This window comes from Dermacentor variabilis, chromosome 6, assembly GCF_050947875.1.
Source record: "Dermacentor variabilis isolate Ectoservices chromosome 6, ASM5094787v1, whole genome shotgun sequence".
NCBI classification, from domain to species: Eukaryota; Metazoa; Arthropoda; class Arachnida; order Ixodida; family Ixodidae; genus Dermacentor; species Dermacentor variabilis.
This window is the reverse complement of record NC_134573.1, coordinates 102,102,177-102,123,169: the sequence shown is the minus strand read 5'-3', so window position 1 is coordinate 102,123,169 and position 20,993 is coordinate 102,102,177. Positions and strand designations below refer to the sequence as shown.

Here is a 20,993-nt window from a genome sequence, read left to right as displayed (position 1 = left end):
ACATTGCCCAAACCGAGATTCACATGGAAAATCATGCAACAGAGTGATAAAGCTACTAAGTTGTTCCTTGTGTCGCTTCTCCCTCTCCTGCACCACAGATATCAATCTTGGCTCCCTGCTATGGCGCGGGATTCGTTCCAATAACCAGTCGCCATGTCGTAGAATTTCAAGCGCGTTCCACAGTCTTCTTCAAGTACGGATCTTTATGTACCCTAACCATCCGTGCATATTGCAGTTTACCACTGACTTAAGATTAAAATTTGGGCGAGATGGCGAAACTGCATAACGAAACAGCACAAACGGACAACACACAGGGCCGGAAAACGCAACGAGACAGCGGTCTTTTGTGAGAGTACATGCGAGTGTGTTACTTCGTCTACTGTCATTAGTACTTAGTTGCGAGTCAGCGCTTGCCCAGCGCCTTCTTCGTCTTTGTGCGTCACCTGTTTCAGCTTTTACATTATGCATTGCCACTGCATGCTAATAACTTTCACGTTGTCTTCACATGCCTTTAAGTTTCTTACCTTTCCGAAAAGAAAATTGCCATTCGCCTAAGAGTGGCAGAGCATCGCGACTGCCGCTTTTGGAAAATCACGTTGTAGATTTTTTTTATCTTTTATTGTTTTAATTTATAGACTTGCAGTGAGGCAAATGTAAAAAAAGGTAACAAGAGGCGTATAATAAATGCCTTCAGCGCTGCTCGATGCAGGCACTGCAACAATTATTTTGCACAGTAGTTATCCGTTATCAAACGGGTAAAGTAATCTGGGACACTCAGCGTTATTTTGGCTTCCCTAAGCATCTTGTGCCTAATGTCCTTAGTGCCAGGACACGGTCATTTTTGTTTCATGACTTTCATTTTACGGACCGGCAAAATTCATTTGTTTGAATATTGTTTCATCTTTATAGGCTTCACTTGCTGATTAATTTTTCAACGTAGCCTAGCTAGCTGTTAAGATATCATTTTTAATTCAGTTAATGGAAGATCTACATTCCTCGGTAAGGTCATGGCATAGAGTTTGCATGCCAGAAAGGTACGATGCTTTTGTCATCTCCCAAGCTTTCTTTGATCCCTCGTCCACTTTCGAGGGTTTTCACACACTACGCATAGCTACCTCGCCTTCGTTGAACTGGCTTTTACTACCTGTCACTCACCTTGAACTAATTTAGTGTTCTTTCTTTAAATGGCCCCAACAAGGAATCAATCGTGAGCTCTATGATGAAAGGAGGTGAATACTTCTTTTTTTAATTTCAGACATACCTTACATGCACCTGGAGACACACGTTAGACAAACATATACAAAACGAGTAACAACAGCGTGGTAGTCAAACAATGCTGTGGGACTTTTATTGCATTCAGGCGATATTATTGTAGGTGAAAATGAGTAGTTGGTTCCACCTGGAAGCGTAAATCTCGCCTAAATAGCATACAATAGATACAATAAATTGTTTCATAAGTGAGTGTATTCATTTGAGTGCCAAGACAACGTGTTATTCAAACGTCAACAATGTAAGGGAACGGGGCGGCCCCCGCCAAAGCCGCACGATTTCACTGAGATCTCCGCCACTGTTGAGTACTGTTTCTTACGCTCGTAACCTTACAAGTTTGTGTAACAAAAATTCACCTCATTACTGTCATCTCGACTACACCTTAAAGCCATAAGGATGAAATAACCTTTACTACTCGCTCACGCTGCTTTTCATTCGCGTCAGCTTCAGCGATAGAAAATTTCTGTATCGGTTAAAATGTCCAGTCACTGCATTTACTCTAGGACTTCAGCATATAATGGCAAAGTACTGCAGCAACGAGCATTGGCTCGTGTTGCAGATATGGTTCATGTCAATAGGACCCGCTACAGGTCAGGCGATCGACGCATATCTGTTAGATGTACAGGTCACATCCATAATCGAAAGTGAAAGTGCCAAATCCACAATCTCGCTTACCTCTGAATTGACGCGCACCGCGTTTTCTTCGTAGTTCTCGAAGTTCTTCACCACGTCCTTGTAGCGTGCCACTGCGTCGGCTTCCGACAGCTTCGGGAAAGCGCACTTGAGGCACTTCGCTTGGATGGCCTTGATGTCGAGGCCAGGCTTCGAGGCCGGAATGAAAGAAATAATAAAAACACAGTGTTTGGAGCCATTTGCGAAATTGTATTTAATGTGAGCGGCCAGACGAAATGCATTTGGACTGGGATTAAAGCACTGTCCTTTATGGGCGTAAAATGAACCCTACAATGCTGGAAGAGGGCATGGAGCCAAAAACGCAGGAAGTGCGTTCCATTTGGTTGGACACAGAGCAAAGTCACGTGCACACCCATGTATGCACTAAGAATCGCATGTAAGTAACGCCAAAGGTGCAGAGGCGTGAGTGCCGACCCGCCCGTCCACAGCAGTTAAGCATCGTTTGTTGGCGTATGGAATATACTTCACGTGCAAAAGACACGCCATGTTGACAAAAACGTTTATAAAAAAGTTACACGTACAATGTTAAAAAAAATAAAAAATAGAGGTGGTGGAAGATGTCATCGAAGTGTGTTGGTGCACCCCGTAACAAAGACTAAGTGCTTAGCTTTACCGAAGCATTCACGAGTAAAGGTTACCGTAATTAACAGTGATAGAACAAGGAATGGACGCTGGTGCCAACGTTTCGACAGGTGTACTTGTACTCGTCAGGGCAGCAACTAACTTCTTTCCTTAGCAGGGTTCAGTTGTATACGTAGCTCATTCTCAATTGTGGGCGGAGGCGGAGTAGAATAAGCCGCTTACCGTAGTAACCCGTGCATCCTTATGCAGCACTATTATCGCTTCGTAGGCTTAGTACCGTTATCGTGCAAGACATGACCACTGAACGATTACGTCTTCAAGTTATCAAAAGTGGGCGAACGAGAAATTTCTCGTTTATTCAACATTAGGGCCCTGACGAGGACACGTGACGAAATAAAAAATTATCTCAAGCCGCTATTGCCGGCAGGCAGCCACACATTCTATAGGTGTCTTAGTTCCCTGCCGTGTAAAGATACGGTAAGGAATGCTAACACAAGAATCAGTAGTGTTGGAATGTCGTAAATTATTCGCTTATCTCACGTCCACATTGTGCTCTTTAGCAACCTAAAAACGAGCACTGTTCAAGAATTGGTTTACAACCACATTTTTCACAATGTTCAGTTAAGTGACTGGCAACTGAGCCTTTGAGCGAGTATGCGCGCTCGCGCGTACAATCACGGATACACAGGCCTGTTCAGTCTACGTCCGGCCGGTGTCTTGCTCTCTGCGCATATCCTCGCTTCTATATTTGCCGTTCGAGTGCAATAAACACTGGTCGTCAGCCAGCGCTGTGTCTTTACTAAGTCGCGTTTACTTCATCCTGTTTGAAGCGCTGTTGGTTTACTGCACCAACCAGCCCCGTTCAGCACACTCTTGTCGATGCATCACACTTTTTTGGATGACCCGGTACCGCATTCTTGGCTTGTCGGTGAGCATAAATCCAACGGTCAAAAAGTTTACCACGACTTCTACACAGGCATGTTCGGCAGCCGGCTTTATTCAATCTTTTACTCCTGATGTTGGCCTGATTGCCTTGAGAAGTATTCAGCACCTTTTTTTTTTGTCGCTTCTTGTCAAACTACGTTACGGTAATCACGAGTTTGGCCATTGTTTCCTTTCGGAAAGGCAATGACACTGCATCTTTGTTGCTGGCCATTAGTGGCGACAGAGGTGGAAATCAGGCGGTCAGTGTATATGTATGCATCGACCCATTTTCATGAGGAGACAAATTAAAGCGCAGGCAAACCGAATAGATAGGCAGTCGATTCATTGTTATGACTCGCGAAGCCAATAACTGTTGCGAGGATAACTTTGATACTCACCGTCAGAACACTTGCGATATTGTTTCTTCAAAGCGCCACGTTCACTTTATGTGAAGTGACTTCTCTCTGATGAGTTTCGTGCAAGAAACATCGACCACCCCCTCCCCTCCCACGAAATAAAGAAATACAGGAAGGGCTTAGCCACGCGTCTGTTTTGTGTCAGCTACGCTAACATCCTTGAAAAGAAAAAAGACCGCTGTCGCTCCTATTATGTTATCTCATTTTTTTGGCAACCAACGTAGAACTTAGCGCCTTGATTAAATTTATAGAGGGGAAAGCCGGTGATGATAGAAAGAGAAAGAGAGGAAGGCATGAAGGGAAACGTAGGGAGATTAACAAGATGACAATATTCGGGAACATGCGTTTTGTTACTATACACAACGGAAGGGGTAAAGGGGGAGGGGTAGATGAAGTAAACGAGCGCAAGACAGACTTACTGTGTCAAGGCCCTTTGTTTCGAGTTCTTTCTCCATGCATGTGGTCACCTAAAAAAGAAAATATAAGTTGATGGAAGGGTGAAATACGCGTCGCCGTAATTGTGAATACTGTTCTATATTTGGAAGCGTTATACTGAAGGAGACGCTCCCTTTTGGAAAAATTTACTAGGAATCTTTTTTTTCTTAAATAAAATAAATCTGCGGAAATGCAGCCACTTATGCTGATGGAAAGAGCGAGTATAAAAAAAAACTTCTCTACGTTTTATTTCTTGCTAAACAATCTGTGCCTCTAGCTTATCAACCCCAGCCTTTTGGGGTCAGCCGCTCTTTCTGTGACTGCAATCAATTGCTTCCCTCGAAACCGGTGGCTAAATCGATATCTAAGCTTACTTTTCTTTCAAGCGTTGATTGAACTTCCTTACGTCCTTTATTTTACTAGAGTGGCATCTGTCAGAACAAACATTTCTTAAGTGTGCTGAAGTAGGACCTGATTTTGACGAGCAGGATTCATGCTGGAGGAGACTTTCGCGCGATCCGGGACACAGGGCTTGAAGGAACACAAGAGCCAGAATGAATATCGTTTATTAAGCTAGTGTCTAGTAGTGATCCGCGCGTAAGCGGCGGACCAGGACACTTTGCTTCCTTATGGCGCTTACCCACTACAGGGGATTGACTAAGCCGGCAGTTAAATGGTAAAGGCAAGGGGAGAGAGAAATACCTAAAAGAAAAAGTAAATGAGGTTGAAGTATAACGTTTATCACAACTAGGAAATAGATTTACCTGGCAGATACGGAAATATAGGTATTTGTAATTATATATTGTTACGGGAAGGGAAGAAGCGTGCGTTTATTTACAGATGGCTTTTAATGGCTGAGCCAACAAGCGTAGAGCAGCGATAATGCTAAACCCTTCTTCGTCGTCTCCAAGGCCACCATCATGGTCCTCCTCTTCCCACATTACCGACTGTGACATCACCCCCGTCGAAAAAAGCACCTTATTGGTGCGGCTCATCGGTCTGAGAAAGGTAGGGTTTGAGGCGGCTGACGTGGATGATGTCAGAGAGAGGTGAATGAACCTTGGAATCCAGAGGAGACACTTCATATGTGACAGGGGCCACCTGGCGAAGGATGCGGTAAGGGCCATAGTACCGGGAGAGGAATTTCTCCGAAAGGCCAACACGCCGAGTTGGTTACCAAACTAACACAAGAGCACCTGGTTCGTAGTGCATGTCGTGATGGCGCTGGTCGTAACGGCACTTCTGGCGTGTCTGTGAAACAGAAAAACGAATGCGGGCAATCTAGCGTGCTTGAGTCACTGTGGCTATAACATCCCAAGTGTACTCTGTCGGAGAGTCGAGTGTGGTCGAAAGAAGAGTCTCGAAAGGTAAAGTCGGCTCACGGCCAAAGAGGAGATAGAAGGGTGAATAGCCAGCTGCGTCGTAGCGCGAGGAATTGTAGGCGAACGTGACATATGGTAGAGCAATGTCCCAGTCGCGATGATCGGAGGTAACATACATTGCTAACATGTCAGTTAATGTGCGGTTCAGGCATTCGGTAAGACCGTTAGTTTGAAGATGGTAAGCGGTAGTAAGTTTGTGTTTAGTAGCACATGATCGGAGTAGGTCGTCTATGACTGGCAAGAAAGTATCCGCCGCGATCGGTGAGAAATTGACGAGGTGCACCATGGTGCGAGATAACGTCGTGAAGCAAGAAATCAGCGACGTCTGTGGCACCACAGACGTCGCTGTGGCGCCACAGACACGCTTGAAGTATTTTCTTCAAGCGTGTTCGAAGCTCCGCACTCATGATGGAAATTTGGGCTCCAGTGTCTATGAGTGCTCTAACGGGCAAACCATCCACGTCCACGTCCAGAAGGTTCCGATTAGTAGGCAGTGTCAGCAGAGGCATTTCAAGCCGGGGTTCTAGAGCAGCGTCACCTCCAGGAGCTGCCCCAGTTAGTTTCCCGTCGGAGAGCGGCGACGGTAAGTGGGGATGGAGAGCGAGGCAGCTGGGGCGAACGGGAGCGGCGACTATGTGGTGATGGCGAGCGGCTGGTCGCGGCTCGAGCGTTGTCAGGTGTGTCTTCAACCTCGGTAGAGAGTGATGGCGGGCGAGGATTCAGTGGGGAGCGGCGGTAGGCGGGAAAGCTCGGTCGAGAGTGGGCAGGCCAGGAATTTCGACAGTGGCGAGAGATGTGAGCCACACATCCACAGTAAAAGCAGATGGGTCTATCGTGATGTGTGCGCCATTCGGCCGGGTTGCGATAGCTCGGATATGGACCTTATTGGCTCCGGTGAACAGGGGCAGAGGCAGCAGACGAATCAAAGTCAGGACGGCTGGCGGAGCAGATGGACGGGAGACCCACATTGGCAAGTTCTTGGCGAATGACCGACTGAATGAGAGACACAAGCGGCCGGAAATCGTCAAAGCACTGCGTCACTGACGTGGCAGTAGACGCTGCTTCGATTTCTCGCCGAACGATACGTACGACGTTCTCGCAAGACGTGCGCTCACGCGGCGGACAAACGTCTTCGCAGGTCGATGAAGCTGCGGTATTAGGTAGACGCGTAAACTGTTGAACTATGCGGCGACTCTTCGCGTCTTCAAAGCGGCGACATTCGTTAATGATCTCATTGACCGTTGTTACGTTCTTGTAAACAAGCAGGTTAAACGCGTCGTCCGTGATGCCTTTTAAAACGTGGCTGACCTTCCATGCTTCTGCCGTATTGTTATCCACTTTGCGTCAAAGAGCGAGGACGTCCTGGATAAACGCCACGTAAGATTCAGTGGACGTCTGTACACGGGTCCCAAGGTCCTTCTTCGCAGCACGTTGGCGGCCGACGGGCTTGCCGAACAAATCTCTAAGCTTCTGCTTGCACTGGTCCCAACTCGTAATCACTTCTTCGTGTGTTTCGAACCAGACCCGTGCTGTTTTCTTGAGGTAGAATATTATATTGGACAGCATAAGCGTGTTATCCCACCTGTTGTGTGCGCTGACCCGTTCGTAATTCTGCAACCAGTCGTCGACGTCAACGTTGTCGATCCCGGGAAACATGCCAGGGTGGCGAGGCTGGACCAGGATGACCGTCAGTGGCGACGACGGGGCCGTGGTTGAACTCTCTCCTTCGGAAGACATGGCGGCCAGGTTACGTTCGCTGCGGAGTTCCGTCTTGCGCAAGTTATTACCCCGCACCTCCATCAATGATGTTAAGGGAAGGAAGATGGAATGGATGATGGATAGATGGAAAACCTTATTTGGTCCTAAAAGTAGTGATAATCAACCACTAAGCGGGCCGCTCCCACGTCGGGACCGGAAGGCCAAGCCTCACGGCCACGTCGTGAGCCTGCTGGATAGCCCAGAATTGTTCATCCAGGTCCGGGCTGCGAAGTGCAGCCTCCCACCTGGACGCATCTATGATTGCCGAGTCTTCAATTCTTTCGCAAGACCAGAGCATGTGTTCGATCGTGGCTAAAGCACCAAAATCTTGGTAATAAGGCTCTGTATACATCTCTGGATAAAACATGTTCACTCTCCGTGGGCAAGGATAAGTACCAGTCTGTAATAAGCGTAATGTAAGTGCCTGAGCCCAGTTTAGTTTAGGATGCGGCAAACCGTAAACCCTGCGATTAAGAAGGTAATACTGCGTGATTTCATTGTATGTGGAAGGGGAGTCTGTTCTCGAGGAGTACCGCCACGCCATGGCGCGGGGCAGAACGGAGGGTAAGATCTCGCGCTGCCTCATGAGCGGACTCATTGAGATTCAGAGGGGCTCCCTCAATCATCTCAATGTGAGCAGGGAACCAACATAAGTAGTGTTGAGAGATATCACATGTCTGCATACTTTTAAAAGCAACCTTAGCCACCGAGCGCTTCGCAAAGGCCCTAACGGCCGACTTTGAATCGCTCTATACAAAAGGCCTGCGTCTGTCAACCAGGGCGAGCGCAATAGCCGCTTGTTCCGCGACCTCTGGCCTATCAGTTCGAACGGTAGCAGCGTTAACGACACTGCCCTCATTGTCCACGACAACTATGGTAAACACCTTCCTCTCCTCGTTAAAAGAAGCATCGACGAAGCCAACTTTCTGATTCTCATCACGAATGAGACTCAGCAGGCAAGCCCCCCTGGCCTTTCTTCTACCTACATTTCGCTCCGGATGCATGTTCTTGGGAACAGGCTTGACGTGATACCGATTACGGACCTTCAAGGGAATACCGACATGAAGCTTCGAAATCTTCTCCTGAGGAACACCAAACTCTCTCAGAATCTGCCGACCCGTGCTAGTCGTAGATAGGCGCACCATCTGCGTCCTCTCCTGAGCCTCAGCTATCTCATCCAAGGTATTATGAATTCCCAGCTGGAGAAGTCGGTCGGTGCTGGTGCACATTGGCACTTCCAACACTTTCTTCGTGATCTTCCTAATCTGCGTGCCAAGCTTCTCCTTCTCCGACGGTTTCCACTTGTGCATGGCGGCCACATAAGTAAAGTGACACAATACAAATGCGTGCATAAGTCTAATCAGGGGCCGTATTCTGTAGCGGTTCGTTTTGGAACCGGTTCCTTTTAGCTGTTACGTCAGGATTACGTCACTCGGAGAAAGAGTGGAACGGGGCGGCGTGAGGGGAACCAATCAACGAGCGGCGGTCTGCCGGAAGATCACGTAATCATTTTTGTTTGTACTTGGGGGACGGTATAGTAATTGAAGGATGTTGCTGGTTTGATTAAAAAACATTGGTTTGTATAGAGCACTTGCAAATATATTTTCAGTAATAAATGTGAGCTTGCGGCGCAGACGGCTACTGGGAGTTGTAATTTTATTTGTGTTGTTATATTATTTAGTCGCTAGGTGGTGTGGCATACGTTATGCAAACAACTTGCCTCGCTTTGTTTACGTTTCGGACTTGTTCGCGCACCGAAACCGAAACGATGTCGTCGCACAAGGACAGGCGGCTGGGTCCTCATGTTTCAGCGAGGCAGCGCGAAATACTCGTTTCATTTGTCGAGGAGCACCCCTACCTAGCAAAGGCGTCGTGTGTGTTGGGCCAGCACAGCTGACGGCGGCTTTCTGTTGCGCCGTGGATGGGAATCTAACCCATCCTTTTTCTTTGCCCACAACCGTAATGGCCTTGGCGACGGCTGTAATGATCCGGTTGACCGAAGGCTGCGACAGTGCAATCGCTTCTTCATTCCCGACGCACTGTTGAAAGCTCCCGGTGGCAAAAAAACGCAGCGCGCACAGCACTTTCATCGTAGTGTCGACACCACGAAATCTTTGAGGTCCGAGATGTTCTTCCAGCTCATCACAAAGACGTCGCCCTATGTCTTTGGAGAGCCTAAAATGCCTTCGAAACTCTTCTTCGGCCATGCCGAACGCGTCGCGTCGTTGCCTTTCGTCGCGTCGTTGTCTTTCGGCGCTCGCCAGCAGCACAACCTAGCACAACCAAAGGAGCCGCCATTGCCGTCTCTGCCTCGTCTCGTCTAGGTGCCGGCTCGTCAGCTGGCGCGAGACTAGCCGGCAACCACGGTTGCCCTAGCAACCCTCGACATCATGCTCGCCACCGCGCGCGACCCTCGAGCGAACCACTTCTCCTCTCGTAGCAGGGAACCGGTTCCTTTCCAGATGATTGGCAACCTGTGTGACATCATCAAAATTTGTCGTCCCGTCCACCAGGGATGACGGCAACGAAGCGTCAACCAATGACAACAGCCAAAAGGAACCGGTTCCAAAACGAACCGCTACAGAATACGGCCCCAGGCTATCCTCCTTGAACCCCGTCTGCCTGTTGGCCACCCTCTTCACTAGGCGTACCGCATTTTCTGTCTTGGCAATAATCTTCTGGATCGTCAGCGTGTTGGCGCCGTTCGACTGAATCATCATCCCCAGAACCCTGATCTTATCTACTCTAGGTATGATATCACCATTTCTTGTATGAAGCTTAATGCTCAGCTGGTCCACGGGAATCCATCCCCTTGGCTTGCGTCCCTTTCTAGTGGGACTGCACAGCAATAGCTCCGACTTGGAGGGGGAGCACCTTAACCCCGTCGGGCCCAAATAATTCTCAATTACATCTACTGCCTCCTGCAGAACACTTTCCTTATAGCCCTCACTACCACCGGGACACCATATTGTCACGTAATCTGCATACATGGTGTGCTTAATCCCCTCAATCTCCAAGAACTTCTTGGTCATTCCGACCATGGCCAGATTGAACAATGTGGGCGAGACGACAGCCCCCTGAGGAGTTCCCCTGTCACCAAGGTTTAACGCCTTTGACTAGAGCTCCGCAACCCTCAAGGTAGCCTTCCTGCCTGACAGGAAGGACCTGACATAGTCATGAAAGCGCACGCCGAGGCCAAGATCCGAAATGGACTTAAGAATATAAGAGTGCCGAACGTTGTCAAAAGCCTTGTCCAGGTCCAGCCCTAGGATGGCCTTAACGCCCCTTCCATCTCCATCAATGACCTGATGCTTGATGAGCTTCATTGCGTCTTGACTCGACAGCCCGGCCCGAAAACCAATCATAGTGTGGGGGTAGACCTGGTTCTCTTCAAGGTACCTTGTAAGCCGATTAAGCACCGCATGCTCGGCCACCTCGCCCACACACGAAGTGAGCGAAATAGACCTTAAGTTATCAATGCTCGGGGCTTTTCCAGCCTTGGGAATCAGCACCGTGAGAGCTGTCTTCCACTGCTCCGGAACCACCCCGTCTCTTCACATAGCGTTAACCTCCCCGGTAAGGTACTTGATTGACCTATCGTCCAGATTCTTCAAAAGCTTGTTCGAAATCCCGTCCGGTCCGGGAGCCGATTTGCTGTTAAGGGTATGCAAGACCGTGCGTACCTCTTCCACAGAAAAGTCCTCATCTAGGGAAAAGTTGTCCTCTCCCGTGTAGGCCTGCTCTGTCAGAAGAGCATCCTGGTCCGCAACAGGAAGGTATTTGTTGGCCAGCTTTTCAACCAGCTCTTCCTCCGAGGCAGACCCCACTGCTTCGTGTACAGCTCTAGCAAGGACGTGCCCCTGACTAACTCTCGTATTGGAGTCGTTCAGCAAATGCTTAAGCAAGCCCCACGACCTTCTGTTGCGCACCTGCTCGTCCACCGAGTTGCATACCTCATCCCACTGTTGCCTAGACAAAAGCTTACAGTGCTCCTCAACCAGCTTATTCAACTCGGAAATCTTTTTACGCAGCCTGCGATTAAGCCGCTGCCTCTTCCACCTAGCCAGCATAGACCGCTTGGCTTCAATCGGATGGGCCAGCCTGCTATCAACACTATCCACCTCCAAATCCGTAGTGATCTCCTTCGTAGCCTCCTTTACATCTTCCCTCACCTGGCTGACCCAATCTTCCAGGGACGGCCGGTACAGGCCTTCGAATTCCCTCCCCCTTCTCCTCTCTCCTCCCGGATCATCCGAAGCTTATCCCAGTCTATAAACGTTAATGCCCTAGGGCGCCTACCCTCAACCTCAAAAACGACTTGGTTAATATAATGATCACTACCTAGGTCTTCGGCAAGATTGCACCAACTAGGCTTGGCCGCGTTCTTTACAAAGCAGAAGTCAGGGGTAGTATCCATACACGTCGAAGTTCCTATACGTGTCGGAAAGGCAGGGTCAGTGACCAGCGTAGGGTGAAACACCGCAGCGTTCTGCCAAGGGTCTCTCCCTTTAACTGTGTCATGCTTGTAACCCCACACGTGATACGGAGCATTAAAATCCCCAGCCACGATTAGCGGATGGTCCCAGGCAAGCTTAGAAGCCTTCTGCAGAAGCAGCTTGAACCGCTGCACCCTGTCCCTCGGGGCACTATACACGTTCAAAATAAACACGCTTTTCTTGTTCACCCGGTTAGAAATCACCTCAATCATGACATCTTCCAGGGAACTGAAAGGTATCTTAAGATCATGGATCACCTGCGTCCTTTTGCTATCCAATAGAATGCAGGTCCCCCTAGCTTTGGATCCGCCGAAGACGGTTCGGTAGTCCGTCAGAAAAACTTCTTCCGTCATTGTCTCCTGCAGTATAATAGCCTGCGGCCTACCCTTACACGCGCGAATATACTGCTGTAGAGGCGCCCGTTTACGAGTATACCCCCTACAGTTCCATTGCCACACACAAAAAGCCTCATTTTGTCGCGCCATGTTGAAGCAGTTGCTGCGAGCCATCTTGCTGAACCTGAGACTGCCCTGTCGAGGAACCAGCCGACTGAGATCCCGACCTAAGAAGGGGAGAGGCACTCAGGCTGGATTTGTTTTCGAACACCTCTATTCTACATTGCAGCTCCTTGAACCTCCCATCCATCGAGCCGAGCGACTCTGTGAGACGCGTATTCAGCTGCGCCAGACCATCGTTGACCTGCTTAACACTATCTACAACACTCGACAGCATCTCCTTCACCTCTGATCTCAGCTTCCTCGACGCGGGCTCCACCTCATGAGTCATCGCCTTCCTCTTTGAGGGGCGCGATCCCCTAGCCTCACCTACATCAGCAAAATCCATGCTCTCTATGGGCTCAGACATTGCCCTCTCGGCCAGTGCAGGTCCTGCCACACCCTTAAGTGCCGAGATTTCTGCCCTAAGCAACCTCACCATTTCTCTCAACTCTGCGTTTTCCTGTTCTAGCCTCTTGAATCTCGCCTCATTCTTGCTTTGTTCTGGCCTTACCAAACTAGGCATCTCCGTTCGAGCACTTGTGCGCTCCGCACAGGTAGTACCACCTGCCGCTCCACTGGGGCCCTTGCCTTATAGACCCTGCAATACACCACTCTTGCGAACATCCTGTCCCGCAGTCCCATTGGGGCCACGCGCAGTCCCAGTCCCCAGCTGTCCATCCAGTCCGAAGCGCACCTTAGACGCCGATCTGCTCCTAGACCGGCCACCGGAGCGGCTGCGAGATGCTCTACCTGGTCTCCTTGATCTTGATCTTGAACGTCGACGCCCACGATCTTGTCCTTGGCCAGTCTCCAGCGTCTTCCCCAACGTCGTGAACTGGCTTTCGTCGTACCTGAAGCCTTCCTTCTCTTCATCCTCCGCCTTGATATCCGCCATAGCCCGCTCAAAACGACGGCGCCGGACCACATATGGGGTACGGAACCGCTGCTGGCACTCCTTGGCCGCCGTGATATGCTCTCCCCGACCCAGTTCACACTAGGGCGTACACCGGTGGGCCTCACCGGGATTGGTTGAACCGCAGCCCCTGCAAACCACTTCTTCCGGTGAGGGGCAGACGTCAGCGCGATGCCCCAGCTTTCCACAAGCATAACAAACATCAGTCTGCTTGTGGTAAAGCGTGCACCTAACTAGCGCGTTACCATAATGAACGTAGTTGGACACTTTGTATCCATCGAAGGCGATGATGACCGTACCCGACTCCTTGATGCGTTTTGCCGCCAGCGCCAGGGGATTACGCGGCTTAACAATCTTGCGACTTAGCGCTTCGGGTCCCTCGCCGAGAGGAACATTTCTTATGATTCCCTTGCACGTTTCATGCGGCGCCGCACGATATGCCGCTGCTTCATGCATGTGCCCAGCAATGCATAAATCCTTCATCCTCACGTACTTCGCAGCATTTTCTTCTTCTGGCGTGCTAACCACCACATTATTCTGCTGATAATCGGGGCAGATCGTGTCCGGTCCTAGCTTTACCTCATCTATGCAAGCAGCAGCCGTGATTGCATCAGCCACCGCGACCGCACCAATTTTAGCAGTATTCAGACCTCCCCTAATCCTGAGGATAATCTTGATATCATTTTTTGGCAGCGGAGGCATTTTACCGCGAAGGATGATACCCTTCTTGACGCTAGCAGGCGAGTTTGGACTCACTTTGCCATTCTTGGGTCCGGGCCCGCCGTTAGGGCTAACAGCGTTGTCGCCGTATGATGGCCTTGGCTTGGTCGTAGACTTCCTCTGGGTGTTAATTTTCCAGCCAGCATCCTCCTAAATGCCTTCCGGAGCAATATGTTCGCCTTCCACAGCGTATTCCATCATGACAAAGGCGTCAGGTGGCCGGGGAGCCGGCGCGGCCCACGAACACGGCGGGTTCAGCGATAAGGGTTAACACCTCCGGCGGCGTAGTCTAGACGAGAAAGGCCGTAAAAAGGTCCTATATCCCGGTGTAGCGTGTAACTTCGCGGATCCGTTTAGCACAGAATAAGGCACCAAAGAGAGAAAATTCCGGTCAGAACTGCCCATAAAGCGGGAGCCGAAGCGGACACGTCTCACTACTTGTAGTGGGACGGGAAGGAAGAAGCGTACGTCTATTTACAGATGGCTTTTAATGGCTGAGCCAACAAGCGTAGAGCAGCGATAATGCTAAACTCTTCGTCGTCGTCTCCAAGGCCACCATCATCGTCCTCCTCTTCCCACATTACCGACTGTGACAATATGAACAGCAAATCTTGTGTTTTTTTGGCGGTATTAGAATAATTTCGAACACACAATCAGCGATTTAAGGAGCTATCAAACGAATTATTTCGAGAATTAACCTCATAGCCTTCTCGTGTCACAGAGATAGTTGAAAATGGACACGCAGAAGTTCCTATGGTTAAAGCCCAACAAAAAAGCACCGAAGGAGAGGACTACTTTTTGGAATTAATATTTGAATTTCTTTTTGTGATTTTTATATCGACGATATGCTAGTAGAAAGTCATCAACGTTTTCGGGTTGTCCTACCTGGCAGGTAAGACACAGAGGTAAGGTGTCAGATCGGACCTGTATAGCTAGAATTTAATGGAGGGATGCGGCAGCGTAACTTGTTATGAAAATTTCTAATTTACCTGTGGGACACTATTTATCGCCCTACAAAAAGGGCGAATGATAAATTCTGACGTTAGGATTCAGTTTTGTAGAATCTTGGAAAAAAGACAATTTTCTTTGCCTAGGCGCAGTGCCATAAGCCGAAGTACGCATAACGGACGTAACTGGTCAATCAAGAGGGATCCGCGCATTTGTGTCTGCCATCTGAATTAAGAATATACCACGATGGCTTGAAACCGCTACCAACTACATCAGGCTTAAGTTTGAGAAGATTAATGATTTAAATGTATTCGCTGCAGTAGTGCCCGAAGATGAACCGAGTAATTTGCATACCGACAGTGAATCAGTCACTATAACCACTGTTGAATAATTTGAAAGAAGTTTTCGAAGTGCTAAGATAAGGGCTGATAGTTCAGCCAGAAATACGGGTGCAACATCCACAAGGCCTAATGCATATGACCAGGATAGTGACTCGTAGAAAATACCCACACCCGTTTTCTCCTCCCTTATCAACGCATCAGTCGCGATCACATGGTCGATTCCCAATTGAGTTCAGTTATTTCGTAGCATGCCATTTAGATATGTAGTGGGCAGGATTTTCGTATTCAACCGAAATATATAATCAACTTCAATCTTTATGCCAGGCAAGGGCTTATCTGGTCAAATGAATTTTCGTACATTAAGGTTTAGTGTATCTAGCTCAGCTTGAACAAAAGAAAACTGAGGGTTATGTAAACGGGACCAATGCTTATCGAAAAATTTCCTCATTCTCACTAATAAACACAAATTGTTATCGTCTCAAAAAAGATTCATAAACGTTTAAATACGTTTTTACTGTTAGAATGCGTAATCAGCAGAGAAGGGTAAGCGGTCGTGCTTCTTGATACAGAACATGCTAGCAAGAAATTTTGGTGAACGAAAACAATTCCGAAGAGCCTCTCGCTCTAGAAGAATCTGGGGGTTAATCTGATATGCTGGCTCATCAGGGAATAGCACGCACCAAAATTCTAGTATCGGTCGTGCGTACATGTGACAAATTATTATTAGAGTTTCCCTGCCTAGCTGAGAGTGTTGTGCGCCAAGTTTGCTTAGCTTGCCAACAGAGCGTGCTTCCCTAGATGTAACATGATCAATGTAATTGTGCTAGCTCAGTGTTACATCTTACATTGCACCTAGACGTTTGATAAAGTCAACTTTTGGAATTATTTCCTGACGGTATTGGAGAGATATATTAACTGGTACATTCAATGGAAACACAATCAAGGAACTTTTGTTAACATTCTGCACGTACCAGCGCCACCCGAACTCTCTTCGCTGTCATCAGCGATCTGGCAGACCACTGCCCACTACAACCTTAGCGAAGGAGTCATAGCTTCTGAGCGACTCATGTGAGTGGTCGTGTAGATGGTCCATGAGCGAAGAGTCGGTCAGAAAGTGGACTCACTAGGGTGAGAGACGTGATGGGGGCTGAGTAGATGGGATGACGTTGTGAGCTTCACGGTAGGCTGGCTTCTAACGACCCGCGGAAACAGTCTCTCGTCTTCTGTTAATTAAAAGAGCGAAACATACACAGGGTCGCGCTTGAGGATCTTGAAGGTACCGTCGTATGGTTCTTGCAACGGTACGCGGATGGCGTCGTGGCGGAGAAATACGTGGGAGGTGTGGAGTAAAGATGGGCTCATGTATTAGCCTTGGGGTCGTGGCTACGCGGTGGTGAAACGACAGTAGCCATTGTAGTTGGCAGGCGGCTAGCGTAGGATTGTACGTCCGTAGCTGTTGGGCTCGAGTCGAACAACTCGCCAGCTACAAGAAATGTATGTCGTACCGAAAACTAGTTCTGCTGACGAGCACCGTGCGTCTCCTTTCAGGGAGGTGCGAAGACCAAGAAGAAGCAATGAAAGTCACTTCGCCCATGGAACAGGTGAGTCTTATACACTGGGGGATGCTCTTATTTGGTGGGGAAAATATAACATGTCATTAGAACTTGGTTGGTAGTCTGTAGTTCGTACGTGGATCAACTCGAGGAGGCGATAAAGATTATGAAAACGCGACGATTCAGATTGTCTTTCGCGGTCTGTCGTTAGGATGTGATGCACGGCGTAACGAGTTATCCCAACATCTAGAAGTTTCTGGGTCACAGATTCGGCGATAATGTTATGAAGAGGCGTTGATTCTGGCCAGCGGGTAAATCGGTCCATGCAAGTGAAAATGTATTCACTGGCTCAAAGAATGTGGTAGCGGACCAACGACGTCGAGATGAACATGGTCGAAACGGGCATGCGGCGGAGGAAAGCGGCCAGGAGTGGTCGTCCGTTAAATAGCAAGCCATATGTCTACATACTTTTACTGCGTTTTACGTCGTCTCGAAGGTGCTTGGCGAAAAGAAAAATTAAATGCAGGCTGCCATTAACAGATCTGTGCAAGTCTAAGTGTATGTAAAGGGCAGCATCAACATTTATTAATGACGCAGTCATGCCGTGTCCTCGACATCATCCTTTGTATAATTGATTAGTTAGGGGCTTTCCCCATGCATACACATACGCAGCATCTATTATCTATGTTTCTAGTTTCCGCTTATGCCTTCATTAGTCTACTTACAGCGATTGTTCGAAGATTTGTACACGCCCCTATGGCGTGCTTAAACATGTGCTACAATATAACAGCACGTTTAGTAATTATTCGACTCTTATAGTAATTTACCACATACCGTTCAAGCTTTGGCAGGTGTCTACGTCTTACCTACTCGGTGCCTGCATCTTCCTCTCCCAGTCGTTTGGAGGCAGCCATATGTGCACACAAAAGTAATAGATCCAGAGAATGTATGGAGGACTAACACGACAATGTTACTCGTAGACGTAGAGCATCTGCCTCACGTGCAAGAGGACCGTAGTTCGAATCCCGGTGCCGCGCAATTTTCCACCGGATTAAAAAAAATCCGCGTGTTGATAAAACTGCATGAACAGGCCTGGAGTGCGACCTGATCCTGGTGACCAGACCCGCTGACGCACTCCCTCACCAGAGCAGGATTGGCCACCCTGGTGCAGTACTTTGCCACAACCTCCTATATGAATAGAACAATCAAACCCCTGCCCTCAGTCCCCAGCAGCTGCGAAGCAACTGACTACGGCGGCGGTCAGACCTGTGACGCAGCAGAGTGTATTAAGAATCTCTGGCCCGGACAGGCCGCCATTGGAATCTAAACCTGGCAACGTTTAACGGTGGAACATTATCTCGTGACGGAAGCTTAGCAGTGCTATTGGAGGAACTAGTGGGCATTAAATGGGATATAATAGGGCTCAGTGAGGTTACGAGGACAAAAGAAGCATATACAGTGTTAAAAAGCGGGCACGCCCTGTGCTACCGTGGCTTAGCGGAGAGAGAAGAACTAGGAGTCAGATTCCTGATTAATAAGGATATAGCTGGTAGCATACAGGAATTCTATAGCATTAACGAGAGGATGGCAGGTCTTGTCGTGAAAATTAATAAGAGGTAAAAATCGAAGATCGCACAGGCCTACGCCCCTACACCCAGTCATAATGACCAGGAAGTTTAATGTTTCTCTCAAGACGTGGGACCAGCGATGGGTAAAGTCAAAACAAAATACACTATACTAAAGGGCGACTTCAATGCCAGGGGAGGCAAGAAGCAGGCTGGAGACAAGTCCGTGGGGGAATATGACATAGGTTCTATGAATAGCAGGGGCGAGTTATTAGTAGAGTTTGCAGAACGGAATAATATGCGGATAATGAATACCTTTTTCCGCAAGCGGGATAGCCGAAAGTGGACGTGGAGGAGCCCGAATGGCGAGACTAGAAATGAAATAGACTTCACACTCTGCGCAAACCCTGACATCAAAAAAGATGTGGACGTGCTCGGCAAGGTGTGCTGCAGTGACCATAGGATGGTAAGAACTCGAATTAGCCTAGACTTGAGGAGAGAACGGAAGAAACTGGTACATAAGAAGCCGATCAATGAGTTAGCGGTAAGAGGGAAAATGGAGGAATTCCGGATCAAGCAACAGAACAGGTATTTGGCTTTAACTCAGGAGGAGGACCTTAGTGTTGAAGTAATGAACGACAATATTATGGGCATCATTAAGGAGTGTGCAATAGAAGTCGGTGGCAACTTCGTTAGACAGGATACCAGTAAGTTATCGCAGAAGACGAAACATCTGAATAAGCTAGAAACGCCAATGTATGAAAGCCTCTAACCCTACAGCTAGAATAGGACTGGCAGGACTTTCCAAGTTAATCAACAAGCGTAAGACAGCTGACATAAGGAAGTATAATATGGATAGAAGTGAACATGCTCTCAGGAACGGAGGAAGCCTAAAAGCAGGGAAGACGAAACTAGCAATAGGCAAGAATCAGATGTATGCGTTAAAAGACAAAGCCGGCAAAATCATTAGTAATATGGATGAGATAGTTCAAGTGGCTGAGGAGTTCTATAGAGATTTATACACCACCAGTGGCACCCACGACGATAATGGAAGATAGAATAGTCTAGAGGAATTTGAAATCCCACAAGTAACGCCGGAAGAAGCAAAAAAAGCCTTGGGAGCTATGCAAAGGTAGAAGGCAGCTGGAGAGGATCAGGTAACAGCAGATTTGTTGAAGGATGGTGAGCAGATTGTTCTAGAAAAACTGGCCACCCTGTATACGCAATGCCTCATGACCTCGAGCGTACGGGAATCTTTGAAGAACGCCAACATGATGTTAATCCATAAGAAAGGGGAGGCCACAGACTTGAAAAATTATAAACCGATGAGCTTCCTGTCCGTTGCCTACAAAGCATTTACTAAGGTAATCGCAAATAAAATCAGGAATACCTTAGACTTCTGTCAACCAAAGGACCAGGCAGGATTTCGTAAAGGCTACTGAACAATATACCGTATTCACACTATAATTCAAGCGACAGAGAAATGTACGGAATATAATCAACCCTTATATATAGCTTTTATTTATTACGAGAAAGCGTTTTATTCAGTCGAAACCTCAGCAGTCATGCAGGCATTGCGGAATCAGGGTGTAGACGAGCCGTATGTAAAAATTTTGAAAGATATATATAGCGGCTCCACAGCCACCGTAGGCCTCCATAAAGAAAGCAAGAAAATCCCAATTTAGAAGGGCGTGAGACAGGGAGCTACGATCTCTCCAATGCTATTCACAGCGTGTTTACAGGAGGTATTCAGACACCTGGATTGGGAAGAATTGGAGATAAGATTTCAGGAAGAATGCCTTAGTAACTTGCGATTCGCAGATGATATTGGCTTGCTTAGCAACTCAGGGGCCAATTGCAATGCGTGGTCACAGACCTGGACAGGCAAAGCAGAAGGGTGGGCCTAAAAATTAAACTGCAGAAAACTAAAGTAATATTTAACAGCCTCGGAAGAGAACAGCAGTTTACGATAGGTAGCGAGGCACTGGAAGTGGTAAGGGAATACACCTACTCAGGGCAGGTAGTGACCGCAGATCCGGATTATGAGACTGAAATAATCCGACGAATAAGAATGGGCTGGGGGGCGTTTGGCAGGAATTTTTATTGCAGACGAGCACGAGCACTTATTGCACGAAGGCAGCGCTACGAACTCGACTTACGATTGCCTTTCTCTTGACGACCTCGTTCGTGCCGTCCAGGGGCAGCATGGTGATCTCGCACACGGTCGGGCCAAGCTTGTCTGGAGGCGTGCCTTTCGGGAGGATAGCTTTGAGCGCTTCCAGCCGGTAGGCGTCCATCACTGTGTCGTGCTGCACAATTGCCAGTAACAAAATATTTAATGGGATACTTGCAAATTTATTTGCAATGAATAATTTCTTGCACGGTATAGTTCGAAAACTTAGGCAACCTTAGACAGCGGAACTAAAAAAAAACATCGAGCGAGGCAGGAGAGGGCATCGTGGTTTATTTTTGGGTGGATTTTATTTATACTGTGGAAATTG

General features: G+C 48.2%; 1 protein-coding gene across 1 annotated transcript in view; it reads right to left on the bottom strand.

The window, feature by feature from the left end:
* LOC142584299 (uncharacterized) overlaps positions 1 to 20,993 on the bottom strand; it is a 90,042-nt gene that overhangs the window by 46,308 nt on the left and 22,741 nt on the right. Inside the window, exons 3-5 of the mRNA XM_075694443.1 lie at positions 20,652 to 20,801; positions 4,304 to 4,351; positions 1,945 to 2,091 (exon numbers count right to left, since the gene is read on the bottom strand). Coding sequence (XP_075550558.1) covers positions 1,945 to 2,091; positions 4,304 to 4,351; positions 20,652 to 20,801 — 345 coding nt within the window. The remainder of the gene's footprint in view (positions 1 to 1,944; positions 2,092 to 4,303; positions 4,352 to 20,651; positions 20,802 to 20,993) is intronic.